Source organism: Paroedura picta, chromosome 2, assembly GCF_049243985.1.
Source record: "Paroedura picta isolate Pp20150507F chromosome 2, Ppicta_v3.0, whole genome shotgun sequence".
Taxonomy (NCBI): domain Eukaryota; kingdom Metazoa; phylum Chordata; class Lepidosauria; order Squamata; family Gekkonidae; genus Paroedura; species Paroedura picta.
In genome coordinates this window covers 148,946,203-148,970,665 of record NC_135370.1, presented here as the reverse complement: position 1 = coordinate 148,970,665, position 24,463 = coordinate 148,946,203, and the positions used below count along the sequence as shown (strand labels likewise).

The following is a 24,463-nucleotide window of genomic DNA, read 5'->3' as shown; positions in this document are numbered from 1 at the left end:
GGATGGTCCACAGAGAACAAGCAGGCCAATCCAGAGCCCCTTGAAGTACTCAAGAAGCACCGTCAGTGTATTGTAGCGTTCGATGCAGCGACCCTCTTCTCACGAAGCAACACCAGAACTGCTCTGCTGGTAGACTAAACTGCATCCAGAGGCTTCCGTAAGGACACAGTCCTTGACTCCCAGAAAAGCAGGTGGGCAGCAATTCCCTTCCACCCTGCTGTCAGTGCTGATCATTTGCTCCAAGGAGAAGTCATGCCTGAACTCAATGCTCCTATTGCAGTCAACTTGTCAAGACCTATTTAGCCCTCTGCTAATTTCCCCCACAGCAGGTGACAGACAGCAGCATCAGGCCCACTGCCCCCTCCCCCAGCACTGCTTTCATTCCTCCCTTGCTGAACCGCTGAGTTCCCTGGAGGGACAGTCAGAATATTTACGGCAGCTCATTAAGATAGACTGGCAATTCCACAGTCTTAAGAGACTGAATTTATTTCCCTTCCTAAGAGCAGGAAGGGCAAGAACTGTATGACTTACCTAGTCCAGCTTCGTCCCCACCCCCTCTTATTCTCATACATTCACACACATGATTTCCTTGTTTTATTTCAATTAAAATCTGTTGCGTTAAATAGTTTAATTACAAGTTCTGTGCAGCAGACAAGAGTAATAAACCCTGCAGATACTAGCGGCGACCCTCTCACTCAACAATACACGTGCACACTATTGTACTAAGGGTATGTCCCCGTGAACCAGCAGGCTTTAAGGGCCTAGTCCCAGCCCTTATCAGTGTACAAATCAGGCCCAGTCACTGCAGACAGGAAGTTGGTGGAGCCATCCACTGAGGACTGGATGAACACAGGACAGCTGCAGAGGGTTATACTGCCTTCCCCAGATCTCCAGTCAACTTGAGAAACGAGACCAGTAGCTACAGGGGATGCCAATCCCACCCTCTCCAAGGTTAAAAGATCAAAGAAAGCTTCATGGAGGAAAGCAAGGCCTCTTCTACCTTCTTGCTCCTGGAGGTACGGTATAGCAGAGGAGGGGGAGGAAGTCTCTTGAAAGCAATCCTAGAGCTGCCTCTCAGCTAGTACTACTGGGGGTGCCCCTGGGAATTTGCCTCACTTCCACTAAAGTTTTTTAAAAACCCACCAGGTGGCTGGAGTACAGATTTCCTCCCCGTTGCCGGAAGTATGTAAGAGCAGGCACTGCAATACAGTCACCTTAGGGGACCCCAGGCAAACCCTGGTGTGTGAGAGCAAGAGCCTTCAAGCTGCATACAGACCCGACAGCCACCTTTCCTCTCCTGGCCTCCCGTTCTGACGATAAAGAATTAAAGCTCAAATTCTGTGCAACAGCAGCAGCTTTAGAAGGGAAACTCTAGCCAGGCAGCTCCGATCCCCAAAACTTCAGGAGAAAGGGGAGGCTGGATTTCCTTGGAGTAAAAACAGTAGGCTATCCCAGAACAGCCTATGGCAGCTACTGGTTTGCCCTGGCAAGAAAGTGACCCATCACCCGATGCTACAGGGAAAAAGTGGATGGCACACGACCCCTGGGGTTCCTCTCAAAGCGACCTCTGCCATTAAGAGAGAGGAGGAGGAGGAGGAGGAGGAGGAGGAGACTGGAATGAAGCTCTGCTGATTCCTGAATGTCCTCTGTGCTGTCTGCTGGTGCCGCCTCCTTGCGCTGCTGGACAGGGTGTTGCTGCTGCCCTCTACAGGTCAAGCAGCAGCACACGAGGATCCTCCACCACAGCCTTGATCTTACGCAGGAAAGTCACTGCCTCTCTGCCATCAATCAACCGGTGATCGTATGTCAGTGCCACGTACATCATGGGCCGCACCTCAACCTAAAAGGGAGAAATGCCACCATTAAAGCCCTGCCTTGTGCAGCCGTCTTCCTAGGCACAAACTTACCGACTGAGAGGATCTAGACTGCAAAGCAACCTTGAATGAGGAGTCAGCCACTGATCCCCAGAGAAGGGATGTTAGGGATCCTGAGAATAAAGCTGCCTGCAGTGCAGTTGCTAATCCTGCTAAGACACCTTGTTTCTATTTATTTAAAAAAGCAACTCTTAAGTTTCATCACTGCAGGTACAGATCTGAAAATGGCAGGCAACCTGGTCATGCTAATGAAGAGTATAACTCACCAACAGCTTACTAGCTTTTTCTGTATTCATGGAGTGGGACTTTTCACTAAAACAGGAGGATGGGGAATGGGGAGAGAACTAGGGGCCTGTCTCATCACTCTGCCCACACATAACATGAATTTTTATATCACTGTCCCAGAGGACTGCCCACCTCCCCCTTTGAGTAACCTCGGTGCTGAAAAGGTATTTTGGATTTTTTAAATTTAAAACTTGCCTTTAGTTAACATTTCAGACAGACTTCACACACTCCTGTTTTCATGGAGTAGCCAAGAACCTAAAAATCTAACAATTTACCTTTCTGAAGGATACCTCCACATCCTCCCATTACACACAGTTCAAAATCCTTTTGTATTCTCCAGCAGAGAGTTTTGCATTACCTAGTGTTTACAGTTAGTGGTCCTTTCCCATGGTATTTAGCAGGTCAAGATTAAAGGCACCTGACTTTTTGGTCTAGGCTGAAGGGTCCTAGAAACGTTACTTTTACCAAAGGGAAGTGACTGTAAGATGGGTTACATTTAAGTGACCAGGCAGGGGATCTTCTGAATACTACCTCAATGGATGGCTCATTTAAAGGTTATCCCGGCTGTGAGGAATCCACTTAGGGGAAACCTGTGCTCATGTAGTTTGAGCAGCGTTTGATGAGTCCTTAAACCATCTGTGACCTTCCACACAGTACTTACTTTGCCTCCAATTGCAACGGGTCTGTCAAAGATGCCATGCATGCCCAGGATAGCTGACTGAGGGGGGTTGATAATGGGTGTCCCAAAAAGGGATCCAAATACACCACCATTACTTATGGTGAATGTGCCACCATCCATATCTTCAATGGCCAGCTCATTTTTACGAGCCTGAAATGAGAAAAAAAAATTGTGTCGGAGCATGTGAAAGTATCGTGCAAGGGGGAAAGATCAGGGAACAGAAAACAGGATGCTGGTTTCCAGCTGCCAACATGCCTAGCCAAATTAAACCATGGACAGCTCTCCCTACAACTGCTGAGACAAAGGCCAACTCTTGACTGGGCTGTGCAACTCCTGCTGTGTTTTGGGCTCTAAAAAGACAGGGATGGGGGAGAATGGGAGTGCATGTATTAAGGGAATGTGAAGTGGGGCTATGGAGCTAGGTTAACTGTGCCTCTCACTGAATCTGCCCCCGTGCAGTCCAGCAAGGGAAGCAAAAGACTAGTACAGTACAAATATTCCCCCCAGGCCATTTTTATAAGAGAAATGGGAGGAAAGAGCCAGCCCCGCAGCATCATCACCCCAGTCCATATCAGGCCACCTGCAACTTTAAGGTCAATCAATGCAGTGTGAAACCCCAATATCACAGGTGGATTGACCCAAAGCATCTACTGATCTTCAGTGATGGGTAGAGATAATAAGATTATAGGCACGTACCCTTGATCATTTTACAGGATATATGAACGTTACCCTCATAGTTAAGAGAGCTATTAAATTCTACATGGCCGGAACACACAGACAGAGGGCTGTTAGTGCTGTGTGTACAGGGAATTTAGGATCTCAGATTATGTGACAATGTGCCTTGACACACAATACTTAAATCAGCAACTCCATGCTAGTTAAGTACTGCCCTATTTTGCCAGACCAGGAACATGGGCACCCTTACTCCTGTGCCTCGGAAAGGGAGCATCCTGTAATCTCATCACCCCACAAGGTGCATAAATGCATGGCAGATTAAAAGCACTGAATAGCTGTTTCCCCAACAGCTGCTCCTGTCTCCAGCCAGAGTGGTGTAGCAGTTAAGAGTGGAGGATTCTAAGCTGGAGAACTGGGTTTGATTGCCCACTCCTCCTCCACATGCAGCTAGCTGTGTGACCTGGTCACCATTTTTAGAGCGCTCTCAGCCCCACTTACCTCACAGGGTGTCCGCTTTGGGACTCCTTCAGGTAGTGAAAAGTGGGATATAAAAAAATAGTTCCTGTTCTCCCTCCCTCCTTCAGAAGTCTTTCAGACTCTGATAAATATGTTTTTGGTTTCGTCATAACATAAGGAAAACTATCATGACCAAAATGCTACAAACAAACAAAGACCATCCTATGACAAAAAAAATTAACAAATGCATGGTTCCGCAATATGCCTTTTAGTCTCTAAGGCAGGCTTTCTCAACTAGGGTTTCGTGAAACCCTGGGGTTTCTTGACAGCCCTGGAAGACCCACCCGGACCTTCCAAACTGGCCAATGGTGGGCCTGGAGGAGGTGGGAAGGGGAGGAGCCTGGGTAGGTGTGTATACAGCTATACTTCCCAAGGATATTCTGCATGATTGCACCACTTCTGGGGTTTCTCGAGGCCTGAGGAATGTTTCATGGGTTTCTCAACAGTAAAAAAGTTGAGAAAGGCTGCTTTAAGGTGCTGCAATGCTCATTTTTGAAGCAGCAGACTGTTATTCTGGACCCAGAAAGTATTAAAATGATTTCTGCCCATGCAGCGATGGCAACTTGGCTTGTGTGGCTTTCCAGTGGGATTCATGGAGGTGAAGTCCATCCATGGACACTAGCCATAATGGTTCAGTGCAACCTCCACATTCAGAGGCAGTGTATGTCTGAACACCACATTCTAGGGTTAGGATAACTAGGAAAAGCTGTTGTTTTTATACCCTGTATGTGGGTTTCCTGGTTGATTACTCTTGGATACAGGATGCTTTTGTTTAGTCCACTAAGGCTCTAATTTTATGTCCTTGTGTTTGATTGATGGTTTCTAGAGGTGGAGACTGCACAAATGCATGGCCCTTCTTGCTCTCAGACATTTTGCTCAGATCTTCCTACTGCTGCCTGCTATCCTATTAATGCCTCTTCTAGGGAATAATAATCCCCCCTTGTTTCCCTTTCTCATTCATCCCAAAGAAGCTGTGCATCCAGTTCTCACTCCTAAGATTTCATTTCCCACTCCACCAATTTACCTTCTCTCCCAGCTCATTGATGCTTCGTTCGATATCAGCAAAGTTCATCGTTTCTACATTCCTGATCACTGGCACCACAAGACCCTACAATGAATGAAAATCTCTTAAGATTCAAATGGAACAAATATTACAGTAGAGCAAAAACCAAGCAGAGGCAGCCATCTGGCCCAGGAATGTTGCAGCTGGAACTGCAGAGCAAACAGGCTCATGCATGGTATAGGAACGTTCTTCACATCACCAAAGAGCCCACTAACATCTGTCTCTATTAACTTGAAAGGCAGACTTGAATGGCCCGCAGAACATACCCTGGGAGTTGCAACGGCCACGCTGATATCCACATATTCCCTGTACACGATCTCTTTGGTTGTATCATCAATCACTACATCGAGAAAGAAGAGCAGAATATTACATGAAGAAGCTCCAGGAGCCAAGGTTCCTCCCAAAATAAGCCTTTTTGTTCACTGAAACTGAGTAGCAATGGGCAAGAAACTAAAAAAATCTGGTTTGGGGCAGCCCACAACTAATCCACAAATTGAACCAAAAGGTCCCTACCTGAACTGAGAAGGTGCAGCAAGGGGGGGAAATCACCTAGGAAGAACCATCCTCTTTGCTCCTCCCTCCCGCTTTAAAACCAAGAAAGTGATAATGACAGGTTTAATGGCTTGCAGCCATTTCAACGTAACAGCTCAGCTGTGGACCACACTGCCCAGCTGTTAGGTTTAAATGGCATGAACAGCTAAACCGAACAAAAGTCAGGTATATTTTTTAGCTAAGTGTCCAAGTTTGTGCCAAATTTTTGCCTCTGAACTGGTTTGTGCCCATCCCTAAAACTGAGTATGGGAGAATGCCAAACCTAATTTGCCCAAGGACAAAGAAATGTGAATGGTTAGAAAGTGAATTAAGATCTCAGGCTACCAATAACTTTCATTTTTTTGCATCTTTCCAGTGGCTGAATCCCTGGGGCTGAACTGCTTCCAACAGTATGACAAATTTACATGAATATGGTGAAGTGTACTTCAGTTTACAGTATAGTATTAGGGTTGGGTCTGAAGTATCCTCTATCCGAATTTGAAAGCCCATCTGGTCAGAAAGGGCAGATAAAAGCCACCATGCTGTGACAAGGGCTGTTAATACAATCAAAGTAGAGTGGAGACTCTTAGTTGCTCACTCCACTTAGTTCTCAAGTCCGAACCTCTTAAGTCCAAGAGAACTTGTTCATTTCTGGACAACAGGGCCATTCTTCTCACCTGCATTTACAGTGGGCTGATCTTGCAAGGCAAAGGCTGCAGCTTTCACAAAGGCAGACATGAAGCCAAGCTTCAGATTGTGCTTCTTCAGAAAGGTTTCTTTGTGCCGAGCTCGCATTTCCTGGATGTTGCTGAAAAAGCCACAGTAAGAATATTTCCCATCAGGGACTTCTACAAGTATCAGGGTGGAGAGACAAGGTCCAATTTCCTTTATGTCCCAATTCTTTGACCATATTTTAGAAGTCAGAACAAAGCATAAATTTCAGGGCTATGTCCTCTGAAGGAGCCTAGAGCAAAAATGGCAGTTTCCATTATTCACTTATTTCAACCACATCAACGGAACACTTTTTTCCTTGGCAATTCTAGACTGAGATAGAAATGTTAACCTTTAGCTTCCACTGCCGACAGCATGGCTTTACAGAGGCTGTTTTTAGAGTCAGAGTGCCCCTTGGGGCAGAGACTGTTTGTTTTCCTTTGTCTAATCTTGTTTGGAGCTAGGATTACCATCCAAAGGCATTACTGCCTCCCAAGGCACAGGAGCTGCCGGAATGAAGTTGTGGCTTGAGAAGAGGAAGCCATCATGGGCGCACTCATAGCAGACACTAATCTACCACCACCGCCCCCCATGGGGAAGCAAAGGGCCTTGGCCCAGGTCCTTGCAAGACGACTGCATGGCATATGGTCTGGTGGCAATCAATCGAAAACAGATTACTGGCTACAGCGAGAGCTTAAGGCCAGAGTAAAGCGACACCTCCATTAGCTTGCGAAAAGAGATAAGTTGCAGCACTTCCTCTCCAATCATGGCTGTTTTGCCAACCTTATTATTTCAGACACAAAATATTTACATGTTTTGTCTTAAGAAGCAGGATAGGATTTCAGGAGGCAATTGGATTTGGGCGCCATTTCCCTTAATGCGCTGAAACACAAGCTTCCCCTTCCCCAAACCCATTAGGGCTCATACAGATGCTTGGCTTGAAGAATGGCGGCTCACTCATTTTCAAACACAGGCGAGAGCTTCAGGACCATTTTCTGGTAAGCTGCCCTGCTCAGAGTCTTCACCTTCTACATTAACCACCAAGAGAGGACTATACAGGACAGTCTTTCACATCAGAGCCAGCTTTTTACCTCTTCTTATCAGAAAACAAGTTCCACACAGACCTACACTTCGTTGTTGAACATTAACATAACTCTAGAGATGAGACATGTGAGCTCAATGAGGACCTTACCACTATGGGCTAGCCCCTAAAATTCCTCCTATTAGTGAATGCAACAGGGAACAAAATGAACTGGAGTCACAGTTCTTTTACCTCATGTCAATTTCATTAAAAGTGGTCAGCATGGCACATGTATTCTGAGCCTCTTTCAGGCGCTGAGCAATACGCTGACGCATCCTGTTCATTTTTACCTGAAGGGCAGAGAAAAAGATGATGGAAAAGGTATCATGCCTGGAACAATAGGAAAGAAAGCAACGGGGACCACCTTCCCCTTCACAAAGCGGGACAGGTTGCCACATCAAGTAACACAGGTGACAAGGGATGCCAACATTTTTTCTGAGCAATGAAGCCAGAAAGCTACCATACCATCTAGGTCGGCCAAAGGAGGTCAATGTAAGTTGGTAAACTTACCAACCTTCAGGTTTTGCCTGGAGTGCTCCCAGAATTACAGCTGATCTCCAGAGGCTACAGAAATCAGTTCTCCAGGAGGAAATGGCAGTTTCAGAGGGCAAACTCTATGGCATGCAGAGTTCCTTCCCCACTTCAAACTCCATGATTCCTGGGTTCTACTCCCAGATCTCCTGACCCACAGTTGTTAACTCTTCTTGCAAGCCTAAAGAGTGCTGGGTTGAGATCAAACCAATTGATGCTGGAATTCAAAATCAACCGGACAGACTTCAAAAGAGGCTCATGGGCTGGGATGCTGAGCAAGCTTGCAGCAGGAGTTGCAAAGCACACCACAGCTCCAACACTGACATAAAGGAACTTGGGTGTGACTATTGATGCCTCCCTGACTTTGGAGACGCAGGTCAAAAAAGTAGCGGGCCAGGCGTTTTTCCACCTTCGCCAGGCCCGACTATTAGCGCCCTACCTGTCCCCCGAACACTTAGCCACAGTGATCCATGCAACCGTCACCTCCAGAATAGATTTCTGTAACTCGCTCTACGCGGGCCTTCCCTTGTCCTTGATCCGGAAACTTCAGCTAGTGCAAAACGCAGCTGCTAGGGTCCTCACTGGCACATCTTGGAGGGCCCACATCCAGCCAGTGCTGAGGCAGCTGCACTGGTTGCCAATTGCTGCCCGGATCCGCTTCAAGGTTCTGGTTCTAACCTTCAAGGCTTTACGCGAGTTGGGACCCACATACCTGAGGGACCGCCTATCGCCCTATGCCCCTCGCAGGGCCTTGTGCTCTGCGGGTGAAAACCTGTTGGTCGTTCCCGGCCCTAGGGAAGCACGACTGGCCTCGACCAGGGCCAGGGCCTTTTCGGTCCTGGCCCCGACCTGGTGGAATGAGCTCCCGGGAGAGCTGCGGGCCCTGCGGGATCTTTCAACGTTCCGCAGGGCCTGCAAGACGGAGCTCTTCCGCCAGGTTTATGGTTGAGGCCGGGGCTGATAATAGATCTATGCCTCCCCCGGGGACTCGGGTTCTGGACCCGAAGCAAAACATCATCAGGACCTCCTCTCCACCCGCTAGTATTGGGAGGGAGGGGGGGGGGAGTTGAGCTGCCATTCTTGCCATGCCGGCAATATTGGCAATGTTATTATTGTTTTATGGGGTTTTAATGGGGATTTGCGATATTGTTACCCGCCACGAGCCGCAAGGGAGTGGCGGGCTATAAATCTAATAAATATAATAATAATAATAAATATAATAATAATATAATTAATAATAATAATAATAATAATAATAATAATAAGCAGCGCTGTGGCCAGCATTGTCACATAACCAGAGGACTATGCTTCTTGACCTCCGCTAGATGACACCAAGTAGCTAAGGCAGAGCTCATGAACCAAGACTTCGTCTGGATTCAGCCACTGCCTAGTGGTCATGCATCAGAACTTGACCACTACATATTATGACTGCCTGGCTGGAAGCTTTCTCTTCACCCATCTCAGGCTAAAGATCCATCCCTTGAGTTGTCCCAACCATAGGGTATTACTCCTGCACCACGGTATTCTAGAGGTGGCCATCTGCCACGCTCCCACCACCCTCTGCCAGCAGCACAGAAAAGCCTCCAATTACCCTCTGCTCCGATCTGGCACCTTTGACGGCCCCGGGTTCCACAGCAGGAGCACCCGGTGAAGCTGCAGCTGGCTTTACTGCAGACACTGAAAGTAAATGGAGAAAAGGTGTCAAGGGCTTGAAAGAATAGGGCTCATGTGCCAGCAAGTGCAGTTAAGGCTAAAGCCAATTCGAGGAAGAGCTGGAAGAAGGGGATACTTGGAGCTCACATAGCCAGCGAGAAGCTGCTGAACCAGCACACCCATGGTTTACTTCTGCTGCTTCCTGCTCAGATTCCCTGGTCAGATTCCCTGGTTACAGTTGGGAGCAAGTTACTGAGGAAGACTCAAGGCTCTTAGGACTCACCTGGCTTAGCATAAATGGGCTGCGTTGACACAGGGGGCACTGGAGGCATCGCCGTGGGAATTGGTGCTGCAGGGGGAGGTGCAGCCGCGGGAGTTGCAGGAGCCGCAGGCTCAGGAGTGGGGGCTGAAGGCGCTGCTTCTGCTGGTTTGGCCTTGGCAGGTGCAGCTGAAGGATAGAAAGCAGGAGAATTACAAATGAAGGTAGAAACCAAAGGCACATTTCTTCAGATCACCGGAGCAGGCTGTAAGAAAGCACAACTTTGGACCCAGAATTACCCGTATCATTATAAAATTACAGGATTACTGGCTAGTTCCCCAAAATGTACACAGAGGTAAATCAGCCATTGTGAATTAGGTTCCTTTTACCCTACTCTGATCTGAGTTTCTAGAGGACTGAATTCATGTGGGTTTTACTTCTTCTCATCTTCACTTCTGATCTGGGGCTACCTAGGTTGGGGCACTTGGCACCTCTCCTGGAGACCACTGAGAGATTTTAGAAAGTGGACAAGTCCAGGTGGAACCGGCAAAGCAGAGTTTCAAAATGTTGCTTTGGTAGCAGCTGCTACCACAGCAAAGGATCTTCATTGTGCGACTGAAGGTAAGCTGTGTACACAAAAAGGTATTTTAAAAACAATATCTTCATATTGAAAGACATCCTCTGAAGCAGGGCTTCTGCCTGAAACAATGAAGAGTTACTGCTAGAGAGATGTATGCTCTCACTCCTTGAGATGCTTGCTAACCTCCAACTGGGGCATAGAGATCTCCCAGAATTACAACCAACCTCTAGATCAGTCCTCCTGGAAGAAAGAGTGACATTGGCAGGTGGACTCGATGGCATCATAGCCCAGCGGCGCTCCTATCCCAGGCACTGCTCCCAAATGTCCAGGAATTCATTAAGACAAAGTTGGCAACATCTGACAGGGACCATTTTGTGGGGGTACCCCTCCACCCTGTTTCAGCATTCTAAAGATGCCCACAGCTGCAAAAGATTGGAGACCCTTGACCTTTGGAAAACAGCAGTTAAGGGAATGGAATTGGTTGTATTTAATGTTTGGCTACTTACAAAAGGCTTTTGGTCACTAAACAACAACCATTGATCAGGAAACTATGGAGATCAGCTTACAGCCCAAGCCTCTGACAGTCAAGGTAGATTTATATAGACACAAAGCTTCCCCCTCCCCTGAAACTGCCCCTTCTTTTGTGCCCCTCAATGTACTCACAGAAGATTGCAAATTTTTTTTGCTATAATTGCTGCCCAATCAAATCTGCATGATACAGCTCAGTTACAGAATCTAGATCATTGCAGATTTTTCTTTCTTATTACAGAATCCATTATGATCTTATTTAAAATGTTTGTTAGACTCCTGAAGTCCCAACAGATGGTACAGAAAATGACCTGTTTAATTGGATGCTCCTGATTTACCTCCGCTTTTCCTGAGTTTGAACAGCGGTGTTCCTCCTTCTACTTTCCCCCCATCAGGGACCAGAAGTGCTTCAATTACACCAGCTGCTGGAGCTGGAACCTGCACAGATGTCTGCAGATAGAAGGCAAATGAATTCTCCACTCAACATGGGAAGGACATAAGTATGAAAATGAAAACGGGACACTAGTCCTTGAACAAGAATGAATGGAATGCTGAACTGTTCACTGAAGACAAGGCAGGACAACATCGTGCATGTATTGTACCTACAGATTTTCAACCAACTATGATTCATCACATGAAGGAAGGAGTCACAAAAACATCGAAGAGATATTCACAGGTTCGGAGCTTGCGAAGGAGGACGGTTGGCACAACATGTTAGCACCCTTCCCCCATACAAAAATTGACTTACTGTCAATCAGTGAATGATGGAGGACCTGCCAGCTCCCAGCAAGTTCAAGAGAAAGCAAGAGGGTTTTCTGTGTTCAAAGAATGTTAAACTACCTGGGGTCATTTGACTGCCTTGGCCTATGTTTTGTGACTACTAATGTCTGCCCCATGCTGAGGAGCATAAAGTAATAAATAAACAGGACATTTACCTTGTCTGTTTCTATCTCACACACCACTTCATCCTCTGCTACTGTGTCTCCCACAGCTAAACAGTAAAACAACAACAACAACAGCAGTAGTGAGTACAGGAGCAGAGTTTCACCATTTCCTTCCAGCCCACAGCGGTGCTTCAAAGCAGCTCTAAATTCTTTCAGTGTGCATCTGCAAGAGCATAACAATGGGTTGTACAGACATATGTTAGGGGCTGAGGGTCCCTTTATAGGCCACTGTCCATGTTATAACTAACTAGTGAATAAGCCTGCTGCAGTCTTAATGCAGCGGGCGCTGAAGGGGCTTCAAAGTCAGCGGGCGGGTGCGGCTGTGGGGCGGGGCGGAGCGGCGGCGCACGGCTTGTGCGGGCCCCGGGAGTCGGCAGGGCTGATGCATGCGTGGTGTGGCACGGCGCAGGTTGTCTCGTCGGGCCGGGCGCGGCACGGGCGACCTGGGGGCGTGTCCAGCATTGCAGGCGAGGCGGCGAGGGTGCGACCTACTGTGGCGGAGGCGAGGCGGGCGTGGCACGCCCCCCCCCCCCCGTGGTGCGGCCGACCTGGGGCTGTGTGGAGCATTGTTGGCAGGCCGCGCTCGGAGGCGATGCGGCAGCGTCGCGGTGAGGCGTTGACTTGCCATGGTGGAGGCAAGGCAAGCAATGGCAGCGGGCGGGTGGCCACGTGCGAGGAGGAAGGGGGACGGAAGGGGGGCTTCGCACCTCCCGATTAGTGAGTCCGGCGCCAAGGGACCAATTGGGCAGACAGACAATCGGAGGGCCTAATCAGCAGGCGCTTTGCGCCTGCTGATTGGGCCCTCCAATTGTCAGTCCAGGGGAAGGGGCCTATGGGCACCCTTCCTCATCACGGACAGGGCCCACCTTTGGTGTCCTTAACGAATTATTTAATCCGCTCTGCTAGGAGCGGTTAAAGATAATGTTGTAAGCAGCCCCGAACCTATTAGGAGGGGGGGCTAGTAGTAGTAGTAGTAGTAATAGTAATAATAATAATATACTTGGGGATTTTTTTAAACTATAGAATAAAAGCATCCAGTGCTTTTTCCAGTCAGGACTTGGGGATTGCCAGAGAGACTATACAAAAGTGGACTTAGAATGAAGAAGCAGGCTCTTACCTTTCTCCCACCTGACATCTCCCTCTGTGACTGATTCTGCAAATGCTGGGGTGTTCACTGTAACAATGTCTTCCTCTGCAGAAGATACAAATGTATTTGAGGCGGCACAGGATTTTAAGTTTGTCTCTTTTTGGCTCTGGAATATATAGGCCATTAGGAGAAAAGGATGTCCATGGATGAATCACAAAGCAAGGTGCTAATTTAAATGCCTCCAGCCTTGCTGCCCTCTCATGCCTCAGAATCCCACAATGTACCACTGTTTCCTTTGTTCACCCAGACTCCACACCAACATGGGGTGCAAGACTGCGTACATTTAAGCAGGAACTGAATCTACACCCTTCCTCTCCTGGAAGCAGGCTTCTCAGATACTTACTACATGCTGCGGTGGTTCTGAAATAACGGACAGTGAAGACACAGGAATCATTTACTCTGGAGAACAAGAACAAAGAAAAGGATTAATTTGTCACTTGCAGGAATCTTGTTAGTAGTATAGATTTTGTACTCGTCTTCTTGATTTGCTGGATTACTAATGAACTGCCTCCACGGTAGTTTTGGCTTGCGTATGACAGTACATGGGTTTATGCATTGTACCAGAAGGACCCCAATTCAGGAACCTCATTTCAGGCACTTAACAACACAAGGACAACATATTACAGTACATGTGCCTCACTATTACACTGAATCTATTACTGTTGAAATTTTTGCTATATGATAAAAATTAATTATTTTAAAAACCTCCAGAACCCTCATTTCAAGAAGGCATTAACTTGGAGACAGGTCTGTAAGCATTCAAGTGATTCTACGGTCTCTCCAAATAAGTGTGGAAATGAGTAATGGATACAGAATTCAGCAGCCTGAGAATCTCAGATTGTTAGAAAACTACAGGAATTTAGTCCTTACAGTTATGTAGACAGGAAACGGGAGACCTCAAAAGATGAAGGGGGACTAAGCATGACTGGCTAGGGTCTTTGGTATCTTCAGCATCCTACCCTTCCCATGAATAGCTAAATTAAGATAAATAAGTATATACATTTATTTAAATCATATAATTTGGAAAGGTCAAGGATTCAGCTACTCTTGGTAACTGTAACTATTGTTAAACATGCTTGCTCGATGAACTATGGACAGAGACTGCCTTTCCCCACCTTAATACAGTGCAGTAATTTAACTAACCATGAGTTGCATACTTACAAATGCTTCTTGCTATTGGCATAAATTGGTCCCTGGCATCGAGAAACACCTGTAAAGCAGAAACCAGTTCAGCTAAAATCTGGCAGGCCCGGCTAACAAGAAACTAAGAACAGTTATAAACCCTGCCAAAAAAGGCATGACACAGCTGCTGAAAATCACTGAACAATCTATAAGTTCTTACTATCCTATAAGTAGAATCAATAAGTTTTCTTCTTATTAAGATACTCTGCAGGAATGTTCTTGTTTCCACTAATGTGGGTTTTCTGAAAACATGTGGATTGGACAATTTGCCAGTGTCCTAAACAAAACGTGTTTGATCTAGCATGTTTATTTTGAAATGTTTAGTTAATGCAATTTAGAGAGTATTGCCAAGTTAACTTCATGATGCAATAGGAACAAATATTTCAACTGAAATGACTGATCAGGGGGGGGGGAATTAAGTGAGGTTTCAAAGTTATATAAACCCAAAGTTTTATGTGCAAATTGTTTTTATTAAAACCATTCTTTAAAAATTTAAAGAAACAAAGTACATACTTCCCTTATTTTGCTAACTTTAGGGAAAATGCTAAAGGAGCTCAAAACTGTTGACACAGTTTTTGTTTAGCAAACCCAAAGAATTGTGCATGTTAAGTTGGGGATATAGTGGTCCACTCATCTGTTCCAACAAAATGTAACTCTCTTCTATGGAGGTCACAGGGACACTTTAGCTTCTCTGGTATTCTCAGTGGCATCACTTCTTAACTCCATATCAGATTGTGATTACAATATCCCTTTTACAATGCAATAAGAGACATAAACAAGAAACAGAGAGTTGATTTGGATTTAACCTGTATGACCTATCAGGAGAACTACTAACTTGATTTTACCCCTCCTCCCAGCTTAGCCATAAATAAGACAAGCTGTTCTCCCTTACATTTTCTAGGGATAATCACCAATAAACATTAATTACAGCTTTGAAACTGCCAAATTGCTTAATATTGTATTGGTAGTTGTATCCCCTTATTTTATGGATGAATATTTAGACATTTTTAACAACCATCAGAAAAGGTAGCTTATGGAAATGCACTAAAATAAAACCAGATCCTACTTAAACCATCACTACCATATCTCACCCAGGTTTTTTTTAATTTTAAAATGTATATCCTGCTTTTCTTCCCAGCAAGGACCTGAAGCAGCTTGTCATAGAATTCTTCCTCTCCTCCAAATTAACCCCTAGAACAGCCTTGTAAGGTAGGCTAGGCTGGGAGACTGTGACAGGCCCAAGGTAACCCAGTGAGTTTCCATGGCAGAATCAGGATTCAAACCCAATTGTTCCAGGTCTCAGTCCAATATTCTGGCTCTCCAAATCACTCCAGTTATACTTCTGGGGAGAAATTTTAACCTTCCTCAACACTTTTACGAGGATGGTTAAATTATAAATTAAAAATTGCATGCTTCCATAGATGTTTCTGACGTGTGTTGAATGAATAAAAAAGCCAAGAGATTTGTTTCCCCACTGGCAGTATTTGAAAGATATATTTCCCATATTTGAAGTGGGCTTGGGCAGGACATATAATCTTCAGTTAAAAAACAAAAAACACAGGCAGCAGTAATCTTGTTTGTGGACTGTTCTTTAAAAATGTTTGGATAATCCATTCTGGCATAATTTTTCTCTATGTAATTGCTAACAGGGCCTGTTAAAAAGCTATTGCCTAAGTGAGAATTGGGAGCACTGCCTTGTAGGTTTCTGATGCCTTTATCCATCTTCTGTTTTTCTCTCCCAGTTGTGTTGCTGACCTGCAAAATCTGCATTAGTTAGCTCCTATTTGGGGGGCTATATTTTTCTTGTTACAAAACATAAGATACTAATATATAAAATATAAGACTCACCAGAGAGCGAACATTTCCCCTGTGGACAACTTCCCTAGCAACGAGAAAAAGGATACAATCACTAAAACAAATTGTATATATTTATTTCTTGATTTATATACCACACTCTCAAACCAGTCATCAATGGGCAGTGTATAACCTTAAAATGTAAATGAACACCATTCTATAATAATAAAACAATACAGTTAATAAATACACATTAAAAGAATGTAAAGCCTCATTCTGAACACAACCAAGTTTAACTGAATTTAGCAAAGCCACATCTGGAAGGGGGAGCTAGATAAGGGAGGCCTTGCTGGATTACATTGGTGGGTTTCCCTGGTTTCAGCTGTGCAGAAGTAACTGATGGAGGAATCAACTTGCCACAGCACTCCACACGGCAATCTGTAGAATACAGAACAGCTATCTCATGCCACTTTAGAGGACCCTAATGCCAGGGGCAAGAAATCCCAAATGAACCCATATCATCTCATCCTTCAACATGATCATTATCATTATTCACAGGGGGGAAATTTAGACACAAGTTTTATCACGTGACCTCAAATGTCTTGCTCTTCTTATGATAAAAAGAGAAAGACATATGATAAGAAAGAAAAGAGGACTGTTTTCTTAAAACACTGCATTTTCCTATGGAAGGTAGATGAAAGCTACATACAGCTTGCATACACTAGCTTGCAGGTTCAACTTTTGATTCAGGATATCGTACATATAAAAAGTTTACTATCCGGTCAACAATGTCCTGAGCCTCTCATTGGCCCTCACTGGGGGACATCCCCCCCAACAGGGTAATGGCCGCCCCAGACTGAAGGCCTTTCAGAGACTCCTCCCCCCCCCCCCCCGTTCCTACTCCTCTTCCTCCATGCTGTTTCCTAGCACTTGGTGTGAGGAGGAAGAACAGCCAAAAGGTAAGTCTGGGAGCTGGGGATGGCTTTCCAGCTGCTCTCTACTATGGTCACCGCATACTCCCCACCCTCCTGGCCACTGGGAGGGCCATCTGGTTGTGCTCCACAGTGGATGTGCCACCACTAGAGTTTCCTGCCTTCAGGTAGAGCTCCATGGGCTGTCTGACCTAGCTTGCTGCCTGGCCCTTCCTGCCCTGAAGGAGCAACGGCACAAGGGTGGAGGGCTCCTGGGCTCCTGCACAGTGCTGCAGCCTAGCTGATAAGCCTGGCCACCATGCTTTCCGGGGGGCTCTTCTACCGTTCTACAGCCCGTATTAAAAATGGGCTTTGCCTAGGGGTGGGGAAGATGGCAGCTCAGTTTCTCTCTTTCTGGCTCTGGAATATATAGGCCATTATGAGAAAAGGATGTCCACGAATCAATCACAAAGCAAGGTGCTAATTTACTCCACTGTTTCTTTTGTTCACCCAGAAACAATGTTGAGTATTAAATTCCCTATGTACCCTGATTATATGCTATTAAGATGTTCCCAACCCAAGTGGGTTAGGAACTCTTCCAAGATGGATGGACTGGGGGATGATAGGTCTCCAGAGCCTCTTGTGGCGCAGAGTGGTAAGGCAGCAGACATGCAGTCTGAAAGCTCTGCCCATGAGGCTGGGAGTTCAACACCAGCTCAAGGTTGACTCAGCCTTCCATCCTTCCGAGGTCGGTAACATGAGTACCTAGCTTGCTGGGGGGTAAACTGGGGAAGTAATCTGGGGGGTAAACTGGGGGGTAATGACTGGGGAAGGCACTGGCAAACCACCCCGTAATGAGTCTGTCATGAAAACACTAGGGCGTTATCCCAAGGGTCAGACATGACTCAGTGCTTGCACAGGAGATACCTTTAACTGTATTTGTACTTCTTGACTGTTCTGATCCACCCTGAGACAGCAGGGCCAATAGTGGCAGGTTATCTTATCCATGGTTCTTCTTAATATTTGTCAAACTGCCCTGGGGTGAAGCAAGTCCGGGGTGTCCGAGTTGGAATAGGGCGATTGGCCCGGCCCCTACAGCTCCCGCCCTCCGTTGCTAGCCACCCGCTACCACAACACCTTGCATACACACGCTTGGCTGCCAGCCAAAATGCCTCGCCAAGGCTCCACCGGTCCTCCCACCAGCCTGCTGCCGTGGACCCTACTTGCCACTCCTGCCGAACGGGGCGCACCTCCTGCACACCCGCCACTTTACACGCGGCCATGTCAACATCGATGGCCCGCCCCCACCGCCCACTAACGAGCCATTGCCAGCACCTCACGGTGTCATAGGTCATTAGGCCTCACTTTCAATTTAATGCACTAAACCACACCATCAGCTTTGCAAATTTTAAGTCATGTCAGATTTGCTGAAAGTGATCATCTGACATTTCAGGGTTAAAAAAAAAAACCCTCGCCCTCCCAAAGCTTTGAATTAATTCTTTCCATAGGGGATTCTCTGCTCGGTTACTCCCTTCAGTTTTTCCGAGTCATCTGACAGCTACAAGTAGCTGCTCCTCTCCTGAGGCTGAAAACTTTGGCATCAATTACAAAGGTTTTACCCTGGGCTAAACTGTTAATCTCACCAATACTGCTTCCTTTTTGTTCCTTCTCTGTTTTACTTTTCAGCTTTCCTAATAATTCAGACCCACAATTCTGAGTTTGTTTTGTTCCTACTTTTCTTCTTTCTTTTCTTATTTACAGAACAATCCCAAACACTGTCATGCCCATGTTCTCCACTTGGTCTTCCAAAGGCCTTCTTTATTCATTCGACAGACTGTAGCCAAAGTTTGCTTGCTTGATCCAGTTGCAAAATGCCTTTTCTGACTTTTTGGTTAACCACGCTTCAAACTCGGGATGCATTTCCCCTGACTCACTCATTAGTTGTTCCCTGATTTTTGCCCACGCATACCCACCCCAAAGTTTATTTTAACTTGCTACCTCATCATGATGCGAAAGTAATTGCTAATTCCTTTGTCTTAACACACCCTGCAGAGGACAGCAGTTCTGGCATTGTGAACATCACTCAATGAGGAGATTGTATGCTTGGCTGATAAAACGTTGTCCGTTTCTTGCTTTAACTTCATTGATAGCCTCCCTCTCTCATTGGGGCTCAGGGTGGATAATCCAGCAATTACTATACCAGAACACAACGTAATGACACAACAGCTTGCAAGGACAGGGCACTGGCGATGCTTATCAACACGGAACGAGCCACACGTATTGGACAGAAGGGAGAAAACAGATCAGAGTCTCCTTCTGTTCTGAGACAGGTTTCTCCGGTTAGCAACGGGAGGCGCTTGCAGCCAACCATGATATACAAGGGCAGTTGGGGTCACGGCGCTGTAGGACTAGTCTCACGAGCCTCCTTTGCACGGGTGAACACGCCCGCGTTTTGACACCGACACGTCCTCCGGGCGCCCAAGGTTGTCACCGGGGCTCCAACCTTCAGAGCCAGCTTCACGCCAGGCAGGTCCTGGCCAGATCCAGGCTTGCAGCCGCCCAAACACGCTGCGCTCCACCCACGGCCCCAGACTCCCTCTGCTCCCAAGAGACTCGCCCCGCGCCGAGGGGAAGGGGCGCTGCTCTCATGACCGGAAGCCCCCCCCCCCGCCGCCCGGCACCAGCGCCCTCGAGGACGCCCTGCGGGGGCTTCGGGCGGGCGACCACTGGGGGCCACTGCCTGCCTCCCTGTTGCCCTTGGCGCCGGCCGGCCGGTCTGCCCGCCCCCCGCCTCCCCTCGTGTCCCGGGGGCTCCCCGCGGGCGGTACCTGTCGCACGGCGCCGAGAGAGCGGCCGAGCGCCCGGTGGAGACAGCGGGCCCGGGCCAGAGAGAGCCACAGCATCGCGGCAACGGGGGCGGCGGCGGCGGGGAAAGGCCGAGGGCGCTCGCACCGGAAACAGGCCCGGCGGCGGAGACCGGAAGCGGCCGAGGCTCGACCAACCGAGGGCGGCGCAGAGGGGAGGAACGAGTGGGCGGGGCGGGACTGGACCACGTCTGCTCCAGACGGGGTGGCCCGGGCAGGCCGGGGGGCGGACTCTGGGGAGAGGCCGCAGTGGCAGCGGTCTGTCTCTCTCAATTCTTTAGATTTATGTCTATTCCAAAAAAAACCGGGGGAGGCCAGACATGGAAGCTCCCACCTTATACATTTTGTATGTTAAGGGGTTTTGTGGTCTCCTGTATTGAATATTATGTATTAAACGGTTTATAAAAGTGATCTAAGCTGCAGTCCTAATAACTCCTCCTTGGGAGGTAGCCCCATGGAACAGATCCAGGTTCATACACATCATAATATTTTCTTTTTAAGCCGTGGCCGGCCACATGCCCAGATAAGGACAGTTATTCCCTCTTGTTTCCAGGGCTAGCCCAATATCCCAGCCGCCACCTGCTTTAGGCACATTCATGGCTGGATGAGAAAGTGGCAGTTTTGCTTGCAGTTTTGAAGTTGGAGGCCTTTTAGCTACTCACTCAGTGGATGATAGGCTATTGTCTAGGTCTCCATTTGGCCATCTTTGAACTTAATTGAGAAGCATCAACGAAAAACACACACCCAAACACTGACCAAATCCCCCCCCCCCCCAAAACAAAGATAATAACTATAATGAAGAAACAGGTTTTAATTTAACAGTTTTAAACCTAAATTAGACTTGTCTAATTTTAATTGTTATGTGATCTATTAGAATTATTGAATTGTATGTTTTTAATTTTGATGTTGCCTGCCTTGAGCCTACCAGGGAAGGGTGGTCTATAAGAATAAAACTACTACTACTACTCTATTATTATTATTTTATTATTATTATATCATCTAGCATTACAGAAATGGTTGTTAAGTGTTGGAAGTAAAGAAAAGTCTGAAATTCAGATATGGGAAAAGGTATCCTGGTTTATTCCATGTCTTCTTTTCATAATGATAAGGACAGAGTAAAATTTCAGTTTGTGTGGGAGCGATAAACTGGACAGAATCAGAATATCTTTATTGTAAGGTGACCAGATTTTAACATTGGTAAAGCGGGACACCATTGACTGGGGGGGGGGGGGGGGGTTCTTGATTTAAAATTTGGTCTATATGGAGCAACAAAAAGTTTCATAGAACGCATAGAATGCAAAATAGTATTGTAATATATATTTTAAAATTTCAACATAAGTACAATTTGCCAGGTACCCCCAGATGTCCCTCCAAAAGTGGGACAATCTGGTCACCTTACTTTATTGGCATACTTGCTAGATTCAATAATAAAACAGTAGAATATACATGTGAAGATACACTATATCAGTGGTCCCCAACCTTTTTATCACCGGGGACCACTCAACGCCTTTTACTGAGACCCGGTGGGGGGGTAGTTTACTCCTCTACTCTCAACCACTGCCCTAACGCTCTCTGATCGCTATGGTAATGTTTAAACATCCCTTCAAAATAAGATACAGACACGCCACAACAATGAAGTGTGTTGTAAAGGGCTGAGGGGGATGAAGTAAAGGGCCGGGAGGGGGAGAAGGCGTCCTTCGGGGCCCACCTCCAATTAGTCGAAGGACCACACGTGGTCCGCAGCCCACAGGTTGGGGATCGCTACACTAGATGAAATACCATTTTTTAAATCAACTTCATCTCTAAAGTATTTGGTTACAACTTGATTCACATATAAAGAATTTTCTCTATAAACTTCTAACAAAAACTTAGCAATACGGGTTGAGTTCTTCTCATTCAACGCTTTCAATCTGTAATAGTCATTTCCACTGATTTACATGGAACAGTCATCAGACCAACTGGCTCGTGTTGTGGATCCCCTTTGAAAAGAGAAATCAAGGCTTTCTCAAGCCACTTTCAGTTCTCTCTCCAGCATTCTACACAGAGAAGCTGCCCTGGATACCCGGGATGTATTCGTTGCACTGAAAGTGACCTTTACACCTCTAGTCTGCATATTCAGAGGGTCCAGGGAGCTGATTGGCTGCTGCTAGCTTTCCTCACATCCTTATCTGCGACTGAAGTTCTATGATGAGAGAGATCCCTTAATGACAGCACCCGTTTTTCAGTCCCTTTTTTATTCAGTTGCTCTCTGGAACTGCAAGACCTCATCCAACAGACCAAGAGCTAAGGTAAGTGCCCTGTTGCTTGGAATGCAAAGGATGAAGGCTCCAGCTTCCAACATAGCTCCCTGAGGTCAGTCCTGGGCAGTATCTCCATGGGAAGATTTTGTGGATTTCCCCCTTGATACTTAAACTTTTAGTGAATTTGTAGAAGCACCCGATTTATAAATCTTTATCTTAGTATCTTTTAAATCATGCTGTTTAGTAATCTCTTGTTAATAATTTTATATTAATGATTGTAATTTTGGAAATATTGTAGTCCTTTAAAAACATATTTGTTCCTTTGGGCAGAATCTGGTAGTTTGCACTGTCTAGGGAGGGTGATGGTTGGGTCAGTCTGACAAGCTGATGATTGCTTTGGAAAGTTTGATGAAGTAGCCAGCTATTCAGAGAGTTCAGGAATGGCTTTACAAAGTGCCCTTTGGGGGGGGGCACTTTTTGACATGTTTTGGAGAGAGTTGTGGGAATGTTTTACTGCTGGATGCTCTGAATATTACAGAAAGGCAGATACATCCAATGCATTCAAACTTTATTTACAGTATTTGCTGGCGTATAAGACTACTTTCCCCCCCTGAAAAACATGCCTCCAAGTGGGGGGGGGGTCGTCCTATACGCCGGGTGCACTTCAGTTGGGATAGACATAGCTGCCCATAGTGGCCCAAAGTACTGTAATATAATGTAACAAACTCTATATTTTGAGTGGAAATGTTGGGGGGTCGTCTTATACGCCCAGTCGTCTTATACGCCGGCAAATACGGTAATTTATATATTGTTCCTTTCTATTATTTGGGCAAGGATACAGATGATAGATTGAAACCAACACAATGAAGTATTAAGTGCTTGTTCTATACTGGCACAAATTTGGCGCCTATGTAAGATGCACTCTACATAAGACATAATCTATGTAGGACATACTCTATTCAACATCAGATCCCTATAATGCAATTCAGCACCGACTTATAAAAATTTAGAAAGAGGTATTCACAGATCCAGCATATGCAGGGACAAATTAATGACAGAATGTTAGCTGAGTAATTGACACAGCAACCTGATTAAAAAGTTGACAAAGGTTTATTTAGGAATCAACATACTCAAATGGAAAGAAGAGAGACAGATTCCTAACTACATCTCTAGCTGAGAGGCAGGGTAAGACTGAACGTGGCACTTCCAAGAAGAAGCAGGAACCTGCCCTAAGGGTAGCAATCTGCAGACAGACAAGAAAGCCACTAACAGAAGAGAAGGTGCTGACCTCACTGTCCTAATTGTCCTCTTGCTGCCCCCTGCAGGGTCTATTAATTAATTCATTCATAATTACATTTATATCCTGCCACTCCCACATAGTGGCTCGTGGCGGGTAACAAAAATCCACATAAAGCCCCAACAATCATAACACCCCTGTTAAAAAAACCATTAAAATCCACCCTTAATGATGACATAACCCTGCTAGCACACCTTGGTGGCTGATAACCTGGCTAGCACCGGAAGGGGCACAAATGTAACTCTCCCTGGCCTCAACCAAAGATCTCTTCTTTGTACACCAGGCATTGCCTTTTCCAACACAGAGAATATGCTCAATGTCCATTTAGAACATCCAGAAGATTTCTAGTCTTTATGTCTGTACAGAAACACTTGGAAGTATTTACACTATACCTCCTGAAGGCTCAGACACCAAAGGTGTGCTGGCCTGTTCCCGGCTGGGCTGGAAATCCAGGATTTCCCCCGGTGGAGCTGGGAAATGCTGGCTGTGCTTAGTTGCTCTGACCTTAGAGCTGGCAGTGTCCCCACTGTAGTTAACAGTCCTGGTGGGAAGCCAGCAGAACAGTGAGAGTCTTGCAGAGTCCCAGCCAGCTTGAAGGAAACATACACAGAAACAAGCAGTCTGTTACCAGAGTCCAAGCAACAAGCCAGAGGTGATGTGGTACACAGTCCAGAAGGCAGGCACCAAAGTAGTGTAGTCACAGATGGTCCAGTAGGTTGGGTCAGGCAGCAAGGAGTCAAGGTCATGGTCACTGCAGAGTCAAGCATGGTTGAGAAATCAGGCTGGGCAGCAGCCTAAGTGCTCAGACATGGACAAGGCAACAATTCTACTTGTTGCACCCAGACTGAACACACTGTGCCTCAGCCTCAATAGGCATGGCCAGGGGGATGAGGAAAGCTTTGGGGTCCAGATTGAATGCCCTTCCCATCAAAGTATTACTGTTCCAACACCATTCTTAACTTGGTGTAGCACATATAGCATGCGCTAGAATAATATTAAATGAGATCAAATTCCTAGTTTTGGAAGACTGCATGTTAACAGAATTATGAAATTAGCAATGTGGGTGATAAATTATCCAGTAAACAAATTCTTAGAATAAAAATAATTGTGTGTCACTA

General features: G+C 46.3%; 1 protein-coding gene across 1 annotated transcript; it reads right to left on the bottom strand.

Annotated features, from left to right (window-relative positions):
* Positions 1-581: 581 nt before the first annotated feature.
* DLST (dihydrolipoamide S-succinyltransferase) lies at positions 582-19,943 on the bottom strand. Its single transcript, XM_077323247.1, has 15 exons — positions 19,773-19,943; positions 16,088-16,121; positions 14,219-14,267; positions 13,401-13,456; positions 13,028-13,102; positions 11,902-11,957; positions 11,305-11,416; positions 9,883-10,047; positions 9,538-9,623; positions 7,608-7,705; positions 6,301-6,431; positions 5,359-5,432; positions 5,054-5,137; positions 2,821-2,988; positions 582-1,840 (listed from the first exon to the last, which is right to left on the bottom strand). The coding sequence occupies exons 1-15, from the start codon at positions 19,845-19,847 to the stop codon at positions 1,706-1,708; spliced, it is 1,398 nt and encodes a 465-aa protein (XP_077179362.1). The 5' UTR covers positions 19,848-19,943; the 3' UTR covers positions 582-1,705.
* Positions 19,944-24,463: the final 4,520 nt, after the last annotated feature.

Bases quoted from the DNA above. Each gene is read 5' to 3' on its own strand.
- DLST (XM_077323247.1), bottom strand. From the start codon at position 19,847: ATGCTGTGGCTCTCTCTGGCCCGGGCCCGCTGTCTCCACCGGGCGCTC. The intron at 14,268-16,087 runs GTGAGTCTTATA...TCTGCTTTACAG, and splicing joins GGGGAAATGTTCGCTCTCTG to GTGTTTCTCGATGCCAGGGA. The intron at 1,841-2,820 runs GTAAGTACTGTG...TCTCCCTTTTAG, and splicing joins CCGTTGCAATTGGAGGCAAA to GTTGAGGTGCGGCCCATGAT.